The sequence below is a fragment of the Staurois parvus genome, unplaced genomic scaffold (assembly GCF_062004578.1).
Source record: "Staurois parvus isolate SC_StPar_1 unplaced genomic scaffold, SC_StPar_1.0 ptg000009l, whole genome shotgun sequence".
NCBI lineage: Eukaryota > Metazoa > Chordata > Amphibia > Anura > Ranidae > Staurois > Staurois parvus.
Window position 1 is genome coordinate 11,262,682 of NW_028317805.1, and position 18,028 is coordinate 11,280,709.

An 18,028-nucleotide genomic window follows, 5' to 3' on the forward strand; every position below is an offset into this window, starting at 1 on the left:
CGATGCAGGCAATCTGACACTAACTGACACTGGCGGGAACTGGCTAACTGTCACTGACATCACCAGTGACACTAATACAGTGATCAGTGATAATACTGTACTAATGACACTGGCTGGGAAGGGATTAACATCTAGGGCAACCAAGGGGTTAAATGTGTGCCTAACAATGTGTAATGTGTGTATCATGTTCTGCTTTTACTAATAGATCTCTTTGTTTCTTATCCCTGCATTGCTTTGCAGGGATGAGAAACACAATGTTCGTTCCCTATGTACAGAGCTCTGTGTGGATTATCAACACAGGGTTCTGGGCTGTGATTGGACACAGCCGATAAGAAGGTCCCAGCCATTAATCATTGGCCACAACTTGCTGACAGACTCCTGATGTGTACAATCACAGAGGGTGTCGGCGGGGGCATGCGTGTGCCCTAAACCAGGAAGCAGACGATGATATACTAGTATGCCGCTGAGCCTGCACAGGCTGCCCATCTGCAGTACATTGCAGACAGGCAGTCCGGAAGTGACTAAGCTGTTGATTAGTTATCTTTCGTTTGGCATGTATGTTATTTTGTCCACCTCCTTTATCTAGGAAGATTCCAGATAATTATATTAATTATAATAATAATTAATTATTCCAAATATTCTGCTTTCTTTTCACTTTGGAGATTCAGCATAGAAAGTTTTTGTTTCAATTATTCACAAACTAAATCTTGGAGTACAAGGATTGCGATACATTCTTCTAAAAACATTTACCATATGTTCTATATCAGAGTTAATAAATGCTCCTTACATCAATAAATCTGGCTAAGTGCACAACATTCACCAGATAAATCAGCTAGAAGATGTGTACGACTGCTTCTGATGATGGGAAGTGAAGTACAGTTCAGAGTGCTATTTCCAGATGCTGTATAGTGGAGGTAATCACACTGAGAGACCCTTTATTTTCTAGCAGTTCTGAATGAAAGAAAATACAGTGGCATGGTCCACCTTAAATCACATCTTAATCCTAAATATAATACTTAAAAACTGAACATACATTGGTAAATCCTGCTACCAGACACTTTCCTGTTTTTGGTCCTTGTCGAAGATTTAACAAGACCTTCTGCCGCTGCTTAGGTTGGCCATAGATTGGTCATTTTTTTTATATTCATACAGTGATTTGAATTAACTAAATGGACCCAATTCCCCTATCCACACATTTGAGGTGGCTCGGGGAATCCTCCCCGCTGTGTCATTATATTCTGACATTGGGGAAACTTCCCCACCGTGAAAATACACTTAATGCAGTGCTGATTGAGTGGAATTTTTCCAACAGGTTTCTCTTATACTAAAACAAAAACAACCTGCGCCACAAGAACTATGTGAAAAATTTGAAAGTGAATGCTGCTGTGCCTTGATAAGAATCAAAAAGATTGATAAAAATAAAAAAATCAGTGAAACAATAAAACAGCGCAAAACATGAAATTAATAAAAAGTAATTATACACAAATCATAATAAATTCTGTGGTTATAAAATAAATGTCCAAAACCACCAAAATGAAAAAAAAATAACATTTGTGTACAAATACAAAAAGTGATGAAACCAAAAACAAAAAGTCCCCTTTAAACATGCAAATAGTACTCCAAAATGTTTTTAGGATAAGTGTAATACAGAGAAAGGACTCCATGGATCCGCACCTTCCTGTGAATACTGATGTATTCCACACTCACCAGAGATAAGAATAAATTGCACTTTATGGATACAATATTATATTATAACGCCCTGGAAGAGTGGTGAAACGCGTCAGCCAGACAGACTTCCTGTTTCCTATGTTGAGCGTGTGATGTCATATCCGGTGCTGCCAGTTTGGCTTACTTTCTGGAATCCATTTCACACTGGGAAGTCTGTTTTGGAGGATTTTGTCAATTGGTGACTTATTTTAAGTTATAATGTGAGTAGATTGAGCACTTTTTTATTCAATTAAAAGTATTTGCAATATTGAACTATTGGTTCTCCTTTGTCTTCCTATATAATACAACATTATGAGGGGAAATACCTTTTGAAGTTGGATGTAAGGAAGCTCTTGTATATGGAGAAGGCTATGGAGAGGAAATCTTCCCTGGGAATTGGAGGATAATATTGTATCCATAAAGTGCAATTTATTCTTATCTCTGATGAGTGTGGAATACATCAGTATTCACAGGAAGGTGTGGATCCGTGGAGTCTTTTCTCTGTATTACACTTATCCTAAAATGTTTTGGAGCAATATTTGCATGTTTAACCTCCCTGGCGGTATGATTATTTCAGATTTTTGGTGCTGAAAGCGGTACCATTTTTTTGCATGGAAATATGTATTTTTTTAATTGTAGGCCTGTAATTTTTAGGAAAAACTCACTGAAATCTGTCCGAACAAGAGTCTAGTAAACATCCCGGGTATGATAAAATTTGAAACACAAAATCATAAATTATAATTTAATAAATAATCATAAAAATAATATAATAATAATAAAAAATGTAATTCAATAATATAATCAAACCAAAAACACTGAAATTTGAAATATAGCGCCAAGTTCGCACATTGCTGAGCTCAGTCGCAAAATCGTTTTCAGTGTCTGATGACGAATTTCCCCCACGAATCATTATCACTCAATTCTGCAAGTGGTTCTGATTTACTATCCTCTGTTCTCCTAGCCGGTCTAAACCCGCTTTTGACCTAAAGGGACACTTTTTGGATGCATGGACGTTTCTCAGTTTCCAGGCAGAAAGAAAAGACAAAATGCAGGCAGGGCGCAGGACAAAGCACTAGGGACAATATGTATGTGAAATTGGTTGAGACAGCAATGTTTTACTATGTAAAATGTAAAAAAAAAAAAAAATGACATTTTTTAAAATTTTTAAATTTCCCGCCGCCGGTGGCGGCGGCACCCGTACGTCCCGACGTCACAGGGACAGGACACAGAAGCCGGATGCCGGCATCGGCCGGAGGAGATGGCTGGGGACGCTGCAGGGGGCACATCGCGGGAGCGCAGAGTAAGGTAAGTGAAGAACACATGCCGGAGCAGTGCCGCATGGTATTCCCGAGTGTAGCTTGGGGTTACCGCTCTTGGTACTGAAATGTTACCCCGAGCTACACTCGGGAATACCGCTAAGGAGGTTAAAGGGGGCTTTCTTTGATTTTGGTTTCATCACTTTTTGTATTTGAACACAAATTTTATATTTTTTTCATTTTGGTGGTTTTGGACATTTATTTTATAACCACAGAATTCATTATGATTTGTGTATAATTACTTTTGATTAATTTCATGTTTTGCACTGTTTTATTGTTTCACAGGTTTCTCTTATAAGTACAAACCTTACAAAATAAAGTTTCACAAGACTTATGAACTTTCACAACTTCTCCAAGAGTGTTGGTAAGGAAGGAGATAAAAAGTTAGGCTTCCCATGGGGCTCTTTTCACCGATAGTTATTGTGTTTCTTTCTACACTTTTTCATGATTCAGAGCTAGGACCAGGTCCCCTTTTAGTTCATGCACAAAGCTTAATACAGTTAATAAATATATTGTCAATAAAAGGCAGTGAAGTGTGCAAGAACATTCACCAGCAGGGTTGGTTGAAGTAACAACTTAGCTTGATTGAAATGTACACTTACTTTAGTTACTATATAAACTGGCGTAAGGAAACTAACCAAAAAATATATTGTGAACGTGTAAACTGAGGATATTACATAGAATAGTATGGGTATGCTATAAGTTATAATGGGTTTTTATGTTGTTGGACAATTGGTCCGTATTCATTGTTACAAGAAACTTTGTAACAATATTTTTTTACAATTTTTGTTTAGAGATACAGTACTATGTTTCTGCCTCCCATTGGTTCTACAAACCGTTACTGTATAAATATCTTTATTAGTTGTAACATCTCTGTACACCTGCCAGCGGGCCTCTTTTTGGACCAAAATTTCATTCCATCTTGGAAATGTGTATTTTATAATTGTGCTGCATTTTTTTAAAAATCCTAATATGAAAAAGTAAAGCCACCCATAATAGTCAAAATGTTCATTGTCTGAATTATTCCAGAAATATGGCAGGAATTGTGTTGCCATGAAAAGGAGTAATATTTGTATTTAGCTGTCTTTGTATTCTTGAAAGCCAGTTTTCAACACAGTGAGGCCTGTTTTTAATTTCTTAATGGCATGCTTGATCAGGAATATGGCAAGAATGTTTAAAGAAGAACTCCGTAATAGGCAAAAAAGTCACCCATTAGCACACCCCCCTACACAAATCACTAAACAGTTAATACAATTTTGGAGAAAAGTCTAATTGAATTTTCATGATCTCATCTCTGTAATTCCAAAGATAACAACATCTGCTCTGCCAAGGAGGTGTAACAACAGGGATTACATCATGTCCTCTCCTCTCTCTGCAGTAAAAGGAAACTACAGTTCTCATCAACCTCAGGGAATTGTAGTGAATGTGTAGAGAGACTCGGTTCGCCCACCACTGCAAGTGGGGCTGAATTACATCACTGCTCCTGGAGAAAGAATTACAGAAGGGATGTGCTAAGACCAGTGGCTGGGGGAACAGAAGGTATAGCAGCCACTGGTATTACAAATCGGAAACCAAAGAGAATTAGTGGTTTGATTTGAAAATAAACAGTTATTTCAGAGCAACGATTTTGTGAACCAGAAGATGGATGACATATTCAATGAAAGTAGGAAATCAGCAACAAGGACATGTAAATACATTTTTGCCCAGAGTTCTGGTTTATATAGTCTGTAAAGTTTGAGACTAAGAGCCCATTCAGACCCGTTTGTGTGTTGTGTTGCCTCTTCCCATTCATTTACTATGGGTGCTTATTGGTCATCCACGCTGCAAATAACATGTCTAAGCTATTTTTTTTAACCCACATTCTGCAACACAGTTGATGTGTATTCACACTTTGCTGAATTGTAGGGTCATTTTGTTCTCAGTTGGGGGCCCATTGTACTGAATCGGGCTACCTCTAAAGGTCATGTTCAGTACATGTCACCAACATATACGCCTGGAGCAGCATAAAACGTGTTACTCTTTCCATCTTGAAAAGTTGGGAAGTTTATAATTGGAAGTGTATGGGTCTTTGGAGGTACTGAAATCATTGATTTCTACTCCATAGGGCAACAAAACTATTCTTCTATCATATCCATGACACCCACTGTGGGGAGTTAAAATCCACTCAACTCTGTAGTTTGTATTGCTGATTATACCTTTTTACCATTTATCCTTTAGTAAACTTTTCATGCACTGCTATTTATTTTCACCTTGTCATAGAACGATGATTTTGTTGCGGCTCTGCAAAGCAAACTTGCTGAAAATGTTTAATTGATTTGATTTATTAAGAGATTCCTTAGAACATATTAATCTTGCAGTGACTCTGCAAAGTCATCTAAACAGTAATGTCTGTGCTTTGCAGGTCGCTCCATACTAAAGCAAGTTTTCTTTTTTCTTTTTTGTCTAGGAGAGAATGTGGACTGTAAATTGGGATCATCTAGGAAACAGACAGAAAGGGAACACTGTGGACATTATGAGATAATAGTCCCTTATCTTTTGAGTGGAGAACAGTGGAAGGCAATAGGTACCATCTTTCCAAAGGTTAGTCCACTTTTTATGCTCCTTTGAGATGCTTTTAGCAGAACAATATGGAACGAAAAGAAAACACTGCAGACGCAAGAAAATACACTATATTTGTACTAACAATGTAACGGATGGAAACCATTCAAACTGTTTTCTAAACCTGATGCCTAACATATAATTCAATCTGAGATGTTTTTTAAACTGCTGTAAATGATGTCTGCAGATCTCTATTGTTACAATGTTTCCCATCGGTCTGATTTAGGCTCATTACCCCACAATGCACCATGCATGCAACAAGATGGCTTTTTCTACAACCATAAAGTTTCTACAGATTTTTTAAAAAATATTTTTATAGTTTATGTCAGAGTGGCCATTTTATTACTGTTTTTTTAGTTTTTTTAAATCGTTAGTTGAATCTTTCCAACACAGCTTTAATCCCTTGGTGACTGAGGGTAAAACTAATGTTAATGTTTGCAACTTTGAAATTTGTTTACACATCATTGCAACTGCTTTGTGTATCTAAGTGGATTATACCTTGTTCAAAGAAAAACTGACCTAAAATAGTAAAAAAATTTTTTTTTTTTTCAAATTTAGCTGTATATTTCTTGCTATTACCATAACTCACTGCCAACGAAACCCAAAATAAATTCTCCTTCTCCTGGTGATCACAGGGATACCATATATGTGTGTTATTTGTTGTCTGTGTCTGTGGTAGGGCCCAGAAACCATAGTGTGCATTTGTTTTTGTTTTCTTTTGCCTAAAAACACACTGACTGACAGTGATACTAATTTAAAAAAATGCATTAATAAAAAATCCTACCCAAAGTATACTGGCCCTGACCTCTACCTTTGACTCTTACCTTGACCCTAACACTAACCCTGATACTGACCTAGTGACTCTTACCTTGACCCTAATACTAACCCTGATACTGACCTAGTGACTCTTACCTTGACCCTGATACTAACCCTGATACTGACCTAGTGACTCTTACCTTGACCCTAATACTAACCCTGATACTGACCTAGTGACTCTTACCTTGACCCTAACACTAACCCTGATACTGACCTAGTGACTCTTACCTTGACCCTAATACTAACCTTGACACTGGCCTATATCAAACTTTGATCTAGCTATTTTTTTCTTTCTTTTTTTTCTTTACACACTTTTGTTTGTTTGCATCTTTCTTTCCTGCAAGGAGAAAAAGATACATTGTATCTTTCTCTCAATTCAGAAGTGAAAAAAAACACAAGGGCGGGCTGCACAGTCACTGATCTCTATGAGGCTATCACAGCAATTAAGTGACTGGGGTCCTGTTAGTTAGTGAGCGCCCAGCCTCTGTGCTGGGAACGTGCTGTGTGGTGCGCTCCCAGCACAAAGACAGGTACGCATATACACGGCCTCCCAGATAAAGACCCAGTTCCGTGAGGACGCATATCTTCATATGGGCGGTGTCAAGGGGTTAATGTTTGTGATCTCTGTACTTAGATATGCCTGCTGCTTCTGTTTGGAAACAGTGGAGCTTACCTTTTTGTATTTCAATGGTTTTTATTAATTTTAAACAGTATAAAACAGAGGCAACAAAACACGCCCACGCAGGGGCTATCAATTGCACCGATAGAAAATGTATAATAGAGCAGACAACGCTCTAATTCCAATAAGGCAAAACGTATGCCCACGTAGGGGCTATCAATGGCACATAGGTTACAATAACATCAGTGAAACTCAGATTATCGCAACTAAAGACAGCTGTCCACTGTCACATCAAAACAAACAGAAAAGGAAAGAAGAAAAGCAGAGAAGAAAGAAAGAGAAAAAACAAAAACACACACCAGAGAGCAAGGGTCCATGAGCACCAATACAAAACTCCATCACCTCCCTACACTGGCCGGGGGGAGCGTGGGAAAGGCATATTGCAACCACGGTTCCCATATTTTCAAAAATTTATGTTGAGAGTCATTGCATATACTCGACATCTGTTCATTGAGCATCATAGTAGTCATACGATCCCGCACCCCCTGAAAAAGTACAAACGGACTCTTCCAGGCCTGGGCAATTGTCCTAGTGGCCGATAAAAACAAATAGGAAGCCAATCGCTGCTGACAAGCCAAGAGGCCCGGTATGGGGCAATGAAGCAAAGCATACCGAGCATCCCGGCGTATGGAGAGATGAAACAAAGTGAAAAGGAGGCCAAACACACGAGACCAAAAACGAACCAACCTCGGGCATGACCACCAGATATGCAGTACATCGCCACGATGGCCACAACCCCGAAAACATCGATCACTACAGGCAGGTTTAGCCTGGGCCAAACGAGCCGGCACCCAATACCAACGAAACAATACCTTATAGGCTGCTTCCAGCGTGGTCGTATTAAACGAACATTTAGCTATGAGTGACCAGGCTTTATTCCAGTCCTCCGGATCCACAGCCACTCCCAGGTCGCGTTCCCACTGAACTACATATGAAAGAGAAGTGTGCGACGAGCATCTGTTCAAAGCTGCGTAAAGAAGGGAGATAAGGCCCGGGGCGCCCGGACGCTGCTGGCAAAGCCGTTCAAAGGCAGATGTCTGATATGGGAAAGCAGAAGTGGCCCTCAGCGAGAATAGCCAGTGCCGCAATTGAAGGTACCGAAAAAATTCCGCTGGGGGAACATCCCGAGACTCCCGGAGGACATTCCAGGTGGGAAAGGACCGAAAAATCAAAAAGTGTCGCACCTGTGAGAAACCATGAGCCACCCACCAAGAAAATGCCCTCGGGTGATCTAGACCCGGCGGGAAAAGAGGGTTATTAACGATTGGAAGCAAGGGCAAGAAAGGTGACATCAGGCCACTGGAGTAACGTACCGAGTCCCAGACTCGTAGGCCATGGAGCAACATCGGACTCAGCGCCGTAGGGCGCAGGGCAGGGGGAAGCCATAGAAGTGTCAATAGTGCGATAGGGGTACAATTAGGCAGTTCCAGCAGGACCCAGAGAAGAACATCGGAGGAAGCGTGCAACATAGACAGCGGGGCAATTTGGCTCGCCTGATAATACTTAGTTACATTGGGTATTTCTAGAAACTCTGGGATGCTTATTGGCCCAGATAAAACGCATAAACTTCGCCTGAAGCAACCGAAGAAAATGAGGGGGAACTTGCACTGGGAGGGTGCGAAAATAATATAACAATTTCGGCAAGATGGTCATTTTCACTGAATGAACCCGTCCTATCCAAGACAGGTGCGGAAATTGCCAGGAATGCATAAGAGAAGATAAGGAGCTAAGCAAAGGATAATAATTTGCAGCAAAAAGGGAGTCATAGGTGGGGGTCAAGCGAATGCCCAAGTATTCAAGAGAAGAGGAAGCCCACCGGTAAGGGAAGTGGGATTGTAGGCGCGAAACCAAATCTGAAGCCAAAGTAATATTGAGAGCAACGGTTTTATCCAAATTAATACGTAGACCCGAGATCAAGGAAAAGCGCTCAAGAACCCGTTGCAAATTAGGAAGCGTCATCAGAGGATTAGTAAGGGTCAAGAGGGCATCGTCCGCAAAGAGGCTCAGCTTAAACTCCTGTCCCGCGTATGGAACCCCCGATACATTGCAGTTGGTCCGGAGCGCTAAAGCCAGTGGCTCAAGCGCCAGGACAAAGAGCGCCGGGGACAGCGGGCAGCCCTGCCTCGTCCCTCGCCCAACAGGAAAGGGATCCGAGAAATACCCAGCGTATTTAACGGAAGCCGAAGGAAAGGAATACAAAGCTCGAATCCAAGAGAGAATAGAATCCCCGAAACCCCAGCGAGACAGCACAAACCGCAGATATTCCCAGGATAGAGAATCAAAAGCTTTATATATGTCCAAGGACAGTAAGAATCCTGGGATTTTCCATTGTTGCAGAAAATGTATAAGATGGACCACCTTACGGACATTATCACCCGCCTGCCTCCCGGGGACGAACCCTACTTGGTCCCTGTGGACCAGGCTACACAAATATTTATTGATGCGAAAACTAAGGATCTTGCCCAATATTTTCAAGTCTTCATTAAGAAGAGAGATGGGCCGGAAGGCTTGTGGTTCCTGGACATCAGCGGTCGTCTTAGGAATCATAGAGATATGTGCCCTAAGTGCGTCCGGAGAGGGCAAGGAGCCCTGTCGTAACTCATTAATGTAGGCAGCTAAAAAGGACGCCAAAAGGGCTGAGAATTTTTTATAATAGAGACCGGAGAAGCCGTCTGGACCTGGGGCCGCGGTGGACCGTAAAGATTTGATTGCTTGTAGCACTTCCGGTACGGTGACACCCACAGGGAAGGGATCTGGGGCAGCATAGAGGCGCGAAAGGAAGTCCGAGAATCGGGAAACAATCTGCTGGGGATTAGAAGTACAGCCACCCGTGGAAAGTCGAAGCCGAATCGGTTTATGGGGTTTCCCCACAGAATTGAGTTTCCTGGCTAGCATGGGACCGGGCTTATTAGCACAGGAATAGAATTTATGTTTGGTCCAACGCAAGGCTCGTTCCGCCTCCGAAGAGGCAAGGAGGTCCAATTCTGTCGCCAGAGCGTCCCGAGCGCGTTTATGGGCCACGGATGGAGATGACTTCCAACGCGCATCCGCAGAGGCCAGGAGAGAATGAAGCTCCGAGAGTCGACATTCCCGCTCCCGCTTCCGGACTGCAGCCAGCTGTATAACATGACCCCGCACCGTGGCCTTATGCGCTTCCCATAGGGGCACTGCTGAAGAGACCGATCCCGAGTTTTCCGTAAAGTATGTCAGTAAGAAGAATTCTATTTCTTGGCAGGTAGCCTGAGTGGTCAGTAAAGAGTCATTGATGCGCCAATGAAAAGGGCGTCGTTCTGACCCGGAAAGGGCAAGGAGGAGTACCAAAGGATCATGGTCTGACCAGGGTGAGGAGGGAATAGTTATCCGCCGGACCGAGGGGAGTTGCTGGACCTGCATGAATATATGATCAATTCTACAAAAACTGTCATGAGGGTTAGAATAGAACGTAAAGTCGCGTTCAGTTGGATGAAGTTCCCTCCAGACGTCCGCTAGCCCCGCCGTCCGCAAAAGAGAGCGCATACGTTCCTCCAGCACCAAGTCATGAGAGGGGGTCGCTCCTTGTGCGTAGCGCCTATCCAGTGTGGAATCTAAGGTAACATTCGAATCCCCCATAACAAGAAGAAGACCCTTAGAGTGTCGAGAAATAATGGTGCAAAGATGCGAAAAGAATTTATGCTGGAAACGGTTAGGCGCGTAGTAAGAGACAAAGGTAACCTCCTGGTCCCAGAGGGTGCCTTGCAGAAGCAAATACCTGCCCGTGGGGTCCGCTATATTCCGAGCACAGACAAAGGGGAGATTGCGTTTAAAAGCTATCAGAACACCCCGACGCTTCTCAGGAGCCGAGGCCGTGTAAAAGATGGGATAGTGAGGTGAAAGATAACGCGGAGCGGAGGACTGAGAAAACCTGGTCTCCTGTAGACATACCACATCTATTTGTTGCGACTTGAGGTGATGAAAAACTTTAGTCCGTTTCTGAGGCGAATTGAAGCCCTGAACATTTTGTGAATGTATTTTCAAAAGGGGTGAGGCCATGGCGGTATCAACGCAACACGCTCAGCAGAAAAAAGCCCAAAGCAGCCAGCAATTTCCACTCCCAATGGCGATCGGATCATGGCGTCCCGGAACCCTGCAGAAAACAAAAACAAAAAAAAACAGAGAAAAAGAGAAGAACAAAGAAAGAAAAAAGGAAAAAGACACAAAAAGTATACACAACAGTGCAATCGTGTCACACCAATGGTGACGTGCATCCTACACATGAAGGATACAGTTAGGGGTAACTCTACCACCGGACACATGGCTGCAAATGGAAACATCAAAACAGAAACCCTCAGGGGGCAAAAAGGCAATGTACATAATAGAATATAGTAAATCTTAATAAACTAAAAGTCCCAGGAGCAGGAACCTCCGCGACGACCTTCCCATAGAAACCCAGAGAACCACAGGGGCCAACCCCCCTCCACCCAACCAGGCCCACCGGGTCAACCTCCCACCCCGGAGCCCAAGGGAACCATCACCCAATGCCACAAACGTAGACCCAAGCACCATCACATGGACCCAAAACAGGCTGCGGCAGCAAAAAGTCCCGATTCCTAAGTCCAGGAAGAGACCCCCCCCCAACCCGGGATGAAACCCAAAAGGGCAAGCCGGAGCAGTCTCAACCTAGAATGTTGACAAACCGGGGAGGCCCTAAGGGCCAAACTCACAATCTCGTCAGGGTAGTCCCTCGGTGAGACGATATGTGGGAGTTCCAAGGCGCATCTTCAGCCTGGAGAAGAACAGGAAGGACTTGATCGCGAAGGGGTCTGAGGGAGAGCCCCCCTCCTGTTGGACGACCGCTCCCAGATGCGGCCCAGAGGGGGCGGCCTTGCCGAGGATCCAGAGGAATGAGCCGGGCTCCGATCAGCAGCTTCCGGCGAGAGAAGATGTAGAGATTCCAGGAGAGAATGGGCCTCCTCCGGCGTAGCCACAGAATGACTGCGGCCCTGGTAGGTGAAGGTGAGGCGGAACGGAAAGCCCCAGGCATATTTAATTCTGTGTTTCACCAGGACCGAGGTGAAGGGCTTCAACTGGCGTCGCTTCTGGAGAGTGGTCTGAGAGAGGTCCGCGAAAAGCTGGTAGCGGTGCCCCTGGAAGCTAAGATCAGGGTTATTTCTGGCCGCCAAGAGGATAGTTTCCTTAGTGCGGTAATAAGTAAACTTGATGACAATGTCCCTCGGGGGCCCATCCGGTTGTCTGGGGCCCAAAGAACGATGTATGCGGTCAAATTCGAGCCGGTCAATGGGAATAGTGGGTGTCAGCTCCTGAAACAGAGCAGTAGCAGTGGAGGTAAGATCCGTGACCGTTTCCGGAATACCCCTTAACCGCAAATTGCCACGGCGGAAACGGTTTTCGAAATCCTCAAGCCGCAGTAGTGCGTCCGCCAATTCCTTCTTAAGGTCGCACAGGTCCTGTTCGTGATTTTCAATGACTGTGGCCGCAGCGTCCATTTTATCTTCGAGATCATTCGTCCGATTGCCCAAATCCCGAATTTCCCGCGAAAGACGGTCGGCCAGCTTGGAGGTAGCGGAGGACAATTCTGTTTGCAGCATACTTTTAAAGCGGCGCAGGAGCTCGGCATCCCGCAGGGATGGAATGTGCAACCGCTGGGATGGCTCGGGATCCAGGTCCTCCCCACTGCCAGGATCCATCTCACCTGCAGGTAGTGATGGCAGGGGACCCAAATTTGCAGCCAGGGCTTCAGCTGTTGTCCGGGGCGAAAAAACCGCGAATCCGCGGCCGGGGTCCTGGAAGCCTCCAGCGGCCGGCCTAAAATCGAGGCCGCGGCTTCACCCGCGATCTCCGGCGGGTAGGCAGCAACCTCCCGAACGGTCCGCCGGACGCTGGAGGTGCGGGGGGCCGGGGTTTTTTTCCCCATCAGGGTGCTGGAAGGACAGGGGGCCAGGGAGGAAGCGGAGGGACCCCCCCTGAGGGTCAGAAATCGGCCGATGTGTCCGGCGGCCGAGACAGTAAATTAATAGGCAGCCATCCTGGCTGCTGCTCACGAGCGCCCCCCCGGAGCTTACCTTTTTAACACATAGCACAGGGTTTTCACAAACCTAAAGTGGGCCTAGCATCAGATACTTTTTTTCATGTTAACGAATGAAAGGTGATGTGTATATGTAACTTCTATAGGAATTTGTTACCTCTCAAACAGGTTACAGTACTCCCCGCTTGCAATGGGAGAGATTTACTAAAACTGTACCACTCAGAATCTGGTGCACATGCGCATAGTATCCAAACAACCCTTAACCTCATCTTGTTCAAATAAGCTTTGACAATAAAACCTGGAATCTGACTGGTTTTCATGCAATGCTGCACCAGATTTTGCATGCTCCAATTTAAATAAATTTTCTTCAGTGCATTCATCTGCTTTTATCTCCATTAGAGCCAAGCCGCCATTGTTGAGGCACTATTTAGTGACAGCATCTACTTCCTGATGTCAGCTCATAGATGACAGAATCATGAGAATCCTGGAGTCGGTGCATTTTTTAGTGGTGTTTACAAATGCCTAACACAGATGAGCCATCACTCACCCTATGATTTGCCTTCTTTTTTGAGTAGCATAATGACATCACCTTAGCTTAGGCAAAGTCCCATAACTGAAGCTTCCTTTTAATGTAAAAATGTACAACTTTTCAGAGTTACACTCTGACAGGAAGTTCAGCAGCACCGTGGTAGTTCATTGAGAATTAGAAGGCAACAGTCGTAAAGGATGTCAGGACTTGTAATTGATTTATTCCCAGAACTCTGTGAATGACTGAATGACATGGCTGTGTGGGCGGAGCCCTCTGCGGCCACGCTTTTTTCAAAAAGTGACAGCTGGTAGGGGGAACTTCTCCCCGTACTGCTGTCTGATAGAGAGCTGGGATCACCAGGCAGCTGGAGGAGCAGGCACATGTTATATTTCCCAACCTAAAAACAGGTGTAACATGTTCCCGAAGGTGAACATATTCTTTAACCTTGAGACCCTGTAGACACCCTAAGCCTTGGATCCAGGGCTTACCCACCCTAAGCACAGACCAACTGACTTGAAACACTACAAGATGACTGACCTTTACTAGTAATTATAGTTAGGCCTTGTACACACAGCCATACTTAGGCGCACAGGTATTCCATGCATCCACCTCCAGGCAGTTCCATTCTTTTAATTGGGATACAGTGGCTGCACAAACAGCTGCTGCTCCAAATTTGTCATCTGTGTGAATTTGTGTCCCTGAACTAACACTGTCTGCATACGGGGACATGCACCCAAAATTGATGTCAAACTGAGAACAGCTGCTGCATCCCAGTTGACATGAATGGGACTGACTGCATACAGATGGCCGTACACTTCACGGACTGGACAGGTTTATTTTAAATAAGTAAAACCATGTCCAGGCTATGGACATTTACAAATATTTACATATTATTAACAAGTAAATAGGCTTTAAACAAGTCCATACTGGCCTTTATAGCAGTAGACACTGTGAAGCATTTAATGCACACAGTACGCAAAGGAAACACATCCCAGCATTCTGCTCCTTCCCTCTTCCTGTTCACCTGGTCCATGTTTACTTTAAAGATTAGAAGGCTGGCAGATTGTAAAGTCACAGCAGACAGAGGTTGCAAAACAATCTACTGGTAAAAAGTGAAAGTGTTTTATGCTGTAAATGTTAGGATATACAGTGTTATTCCACAAAACCTGCAACTACATAGGCAATTGACAGCTTTTTTAAAAGTGATTGTGAAGTCAAGATTTAAAAAAAAAAGAAAACTTCCCCCCTGCCAGATAAGGGCATAATGTGTTAGTATACATTGCATTCTAGCAAATTATGCAATATTTAAACTAAAACGAATCCCTCCAGCGACGCACTGCCACCACTGACAATCTTTACCTATATTCCTCTCGCACACATTCCTGGAAGTATGGCTCATCAATGGAGGGTGCTGTAGCGACTACCAGCTGGGACTGGAAACATCATAGACAAACGTACATATTCGCCAGCACACCATGGATCTCCAATACGGTCCAAAAAAGGTTTTTATTGCAAAAAGATCACATCACAAAAGAGAGTGCAATGTTTCAGAGCCGCGCAGGACCCACATGCCTGACGAAGGGGTCCTGCGCGGCTCTGAAATGTTGCACTTTCTTTTGTGATGTGATCTTTTTGCAATAAAAACCTTTTTTGGACCATATTGAAGATCCATGGTGTGCTGGTGAATATGTACAGTCACTGCTGACAAGGTTTCCATCTTCACCCGGTCTTCCTTCCGGGTTCGCGGGCTCCAGCTGTTTTAGTGGTCGAGCCTCGATGACATCACTCCTATGCATAGTCTGCGACACAGAGCTCTGAAGGGCTGGTATGAGTATGCCCCTTTCCTTCAAAGACCATTTGCTAGCCTACAGAAACAATGAATATCTCCTAAACTGTGCACATTTAGGAGATACTCCTTGTACCCAGGGGCGTATCTGTCGCGAGGCAAACAAGGTGTTTGCCTAGGGCGGCAATTTTTAGGGGGGTGGCACCACCCCCCGGAAGAAAGCACCTGGTGAGCAGTGGCAGACAGAGACATGCAGGGTCGCCATACGAGGGGTACCCCCGGTACTCCTGTAGGTGGCTCGGACAGCAGTAGGATCGGTGTGGTGGGGAAGAGCAGTTGCAGAAGGATGCACTCTGTATCTCTCTCTCTCCAGCAGCTGAAAATCCACTTTAAGGTTTCTGCCCCTCTCCCTCCTGTCCACTTTCTGCTGCTGGAGGGAGAGACAGACCTGGCCGGATGGAGGGGGTGCCCGGTGTTCCTGAGTGGCCGCTCTCCACTGAGCTCCTTCCCCCACCCGCACTCAGAGCTGGAACCAGGGGACAGCCGGGAGCAGACATGGCAGGGAGGAAAGAGCCAGGAGGAGGTGAGCTGTGATGTGTTCTCTGGGCTCTCCCTCCTGTCGTCCATCCAACACATGATACACGATCACTGATAGATCATATGTGACTGCACGAACACGGTATGATTACCACCCCCTGCCCACATTTCCTGCTGCTCAGAGATCAGCAGCCCTTGGAAGAGGTGGGGGGAGGCAATCATACTGTGTGTTTATACAGTCCCATACGATCTATCAATGATCGTGTATCACAATTTTTGTGTAGCCTAGGGCAGCACAAAACCTAAATACACCACTGCTTGTACCTACAGGTACATTTTTTTTATAAGCTTACCTGTAGGTACAAGTTTCCCAGTGGTGTTTGCTACCACTTTGAAGCTTATTTGTTTGCTTGGCCACAGCTCTACATTTTAACCTTTTAGATTATGTTTGTTTATATTTCTTTGGTTTATATATGGGTTTCAGAAAATATTGAATTTTAACCGCTTCCCGACCATCCTATAGCAGAAATACTGCTACAGGGCGTCAGGGCTGTGCAAAATCACGTATATATACATGATTTTGTATTTCCGAGTAGAAACTGGTACCGCAACACTATTGGCTCCTCGAGATGTCAATCACCAGGTCTGGGTCAGGACTCAGTGATCGTCAGCAGAGCTGACAGGGAAGAGGTCTGTATGTAAACAACACAGATCTCTCCACTATCAGCAGGAACAGGCTGCTTTGTATTGCTCTGCATAGCACAGCAATACAAAGCAGCATGTTTCCCTAGTAAATAGGGAAACATGTAATACACAGAGATGACAAAAATCCTCCTACATATGATGTAGCTGTCTATCTGCAGTCTTCTCTTATCTACATCCATCCAAAGTGCAGACTTTACACAGAATTTCTGAGCTCTGAAATGCAGGGGGCAGAAGTTACATCAGTGAAGAGATCTCTGAGAGCTGATTGGAGGGAAGAGACACACCCCCTTCACACAACTCACAGGAACTGAGACTGTCATTCTGCTGGAGGTCCCTCGCCTGTCACCATTGTTCTCTTGGTGTCAGGAAAACTTGTCAGAAGTGACTCACGCTGATAGCAGAGAAATGAAGTAGCAGACAGAAATGACACTTAGTGCTCTTAAGTACACACAAGTAAACACCATGGAGAGATATGCTTTGTTCATACTTCATGTCAGAGGTTTACAATGACTTTAAGTACCTTCAGAGCAGGGAATAATAAAAAAAAGATATCATCTCCCTGACAGGGTCAAAAAAATGACACCTTATTCAGAACTAAAATAGAAAGTTTTGGCTGCAGACCTAATTTATATGACTGGCTCAGGTTACCTCAACCGCCATACTTAATGTAGGAAGTCCTGAAGTCTTGACATGTACAAGGGGACTAGCGTTCACAAACATCAGCTGATTGAAGTTAGGACTTGGTCAGTAAAAAATAAATAAATAAATGAACTAGAAAAGCTACAATTTCTGGGGAAATTGTGTGAAGTGTTCTTGCCTCCACCAGTAGTCTACAACTGGAGTGGGCAGAGTAACTGGGTGGAGTGGCATGAGTAACTGTTGTGTGGTTGGAGTAACTGTGAAAAGGTTGGACTGGGCAGAGTAACTTTATGGAGTAGGCAGAGTAACTGTGTGGAGTGTTTGGAGTGAGTAAAGATAGTAAACATTACACTAACCAATTGATTGATCAAATTTAAAAAGTGCACATGGCAAGCTTGATAGAGTGAGAAATGCATTTCAACTTTTAATTATTTATATAGCACATTTAATTGCAATGTTGTTGCCCAAAGTGCTTCACAGTTACATTAAAACATACATTTATAAAAACATTAGCAGCATTATCACCTCAAATACTCTCTACTGTAGAAAACTTATTTCCAAACCTTTAACCAGAAGCCGGCCAAACTGTCACCAATTCAAAATTAGATTTCAAATAGGGCAGAGAAGAGCGGTTAAAAACAAATTGCTCCAAATTGCTCACTTCACTGACGTCTTCAAATGGTCATAGTTTTAA

At 44.0% G+C, this 18,028-nt stretch overlaps 1 protein-coding gene across 1 annotated transcript in view; it reads left to right on the forward strand.

Annotated features, from left to right (window-relative positions):
• Positions 1-18,028, forward strand: part of ADAM12 (ADAM metallopeptidase domain 12) — a 749,844-nt gene that overhangs the window by 100,986 nt on the left and 630,830 nt on the right. The window contains exon 2 of the mRNA XM_089669609.1: positions 5,470-5,603. Coding sequence (XP_089525735.1) covers positions 5,470-5,603 — 134 coding nt within the window. The remainder of the gene's footprint in view (positions 1-5,469; positions 5,604-18,028) is intronic.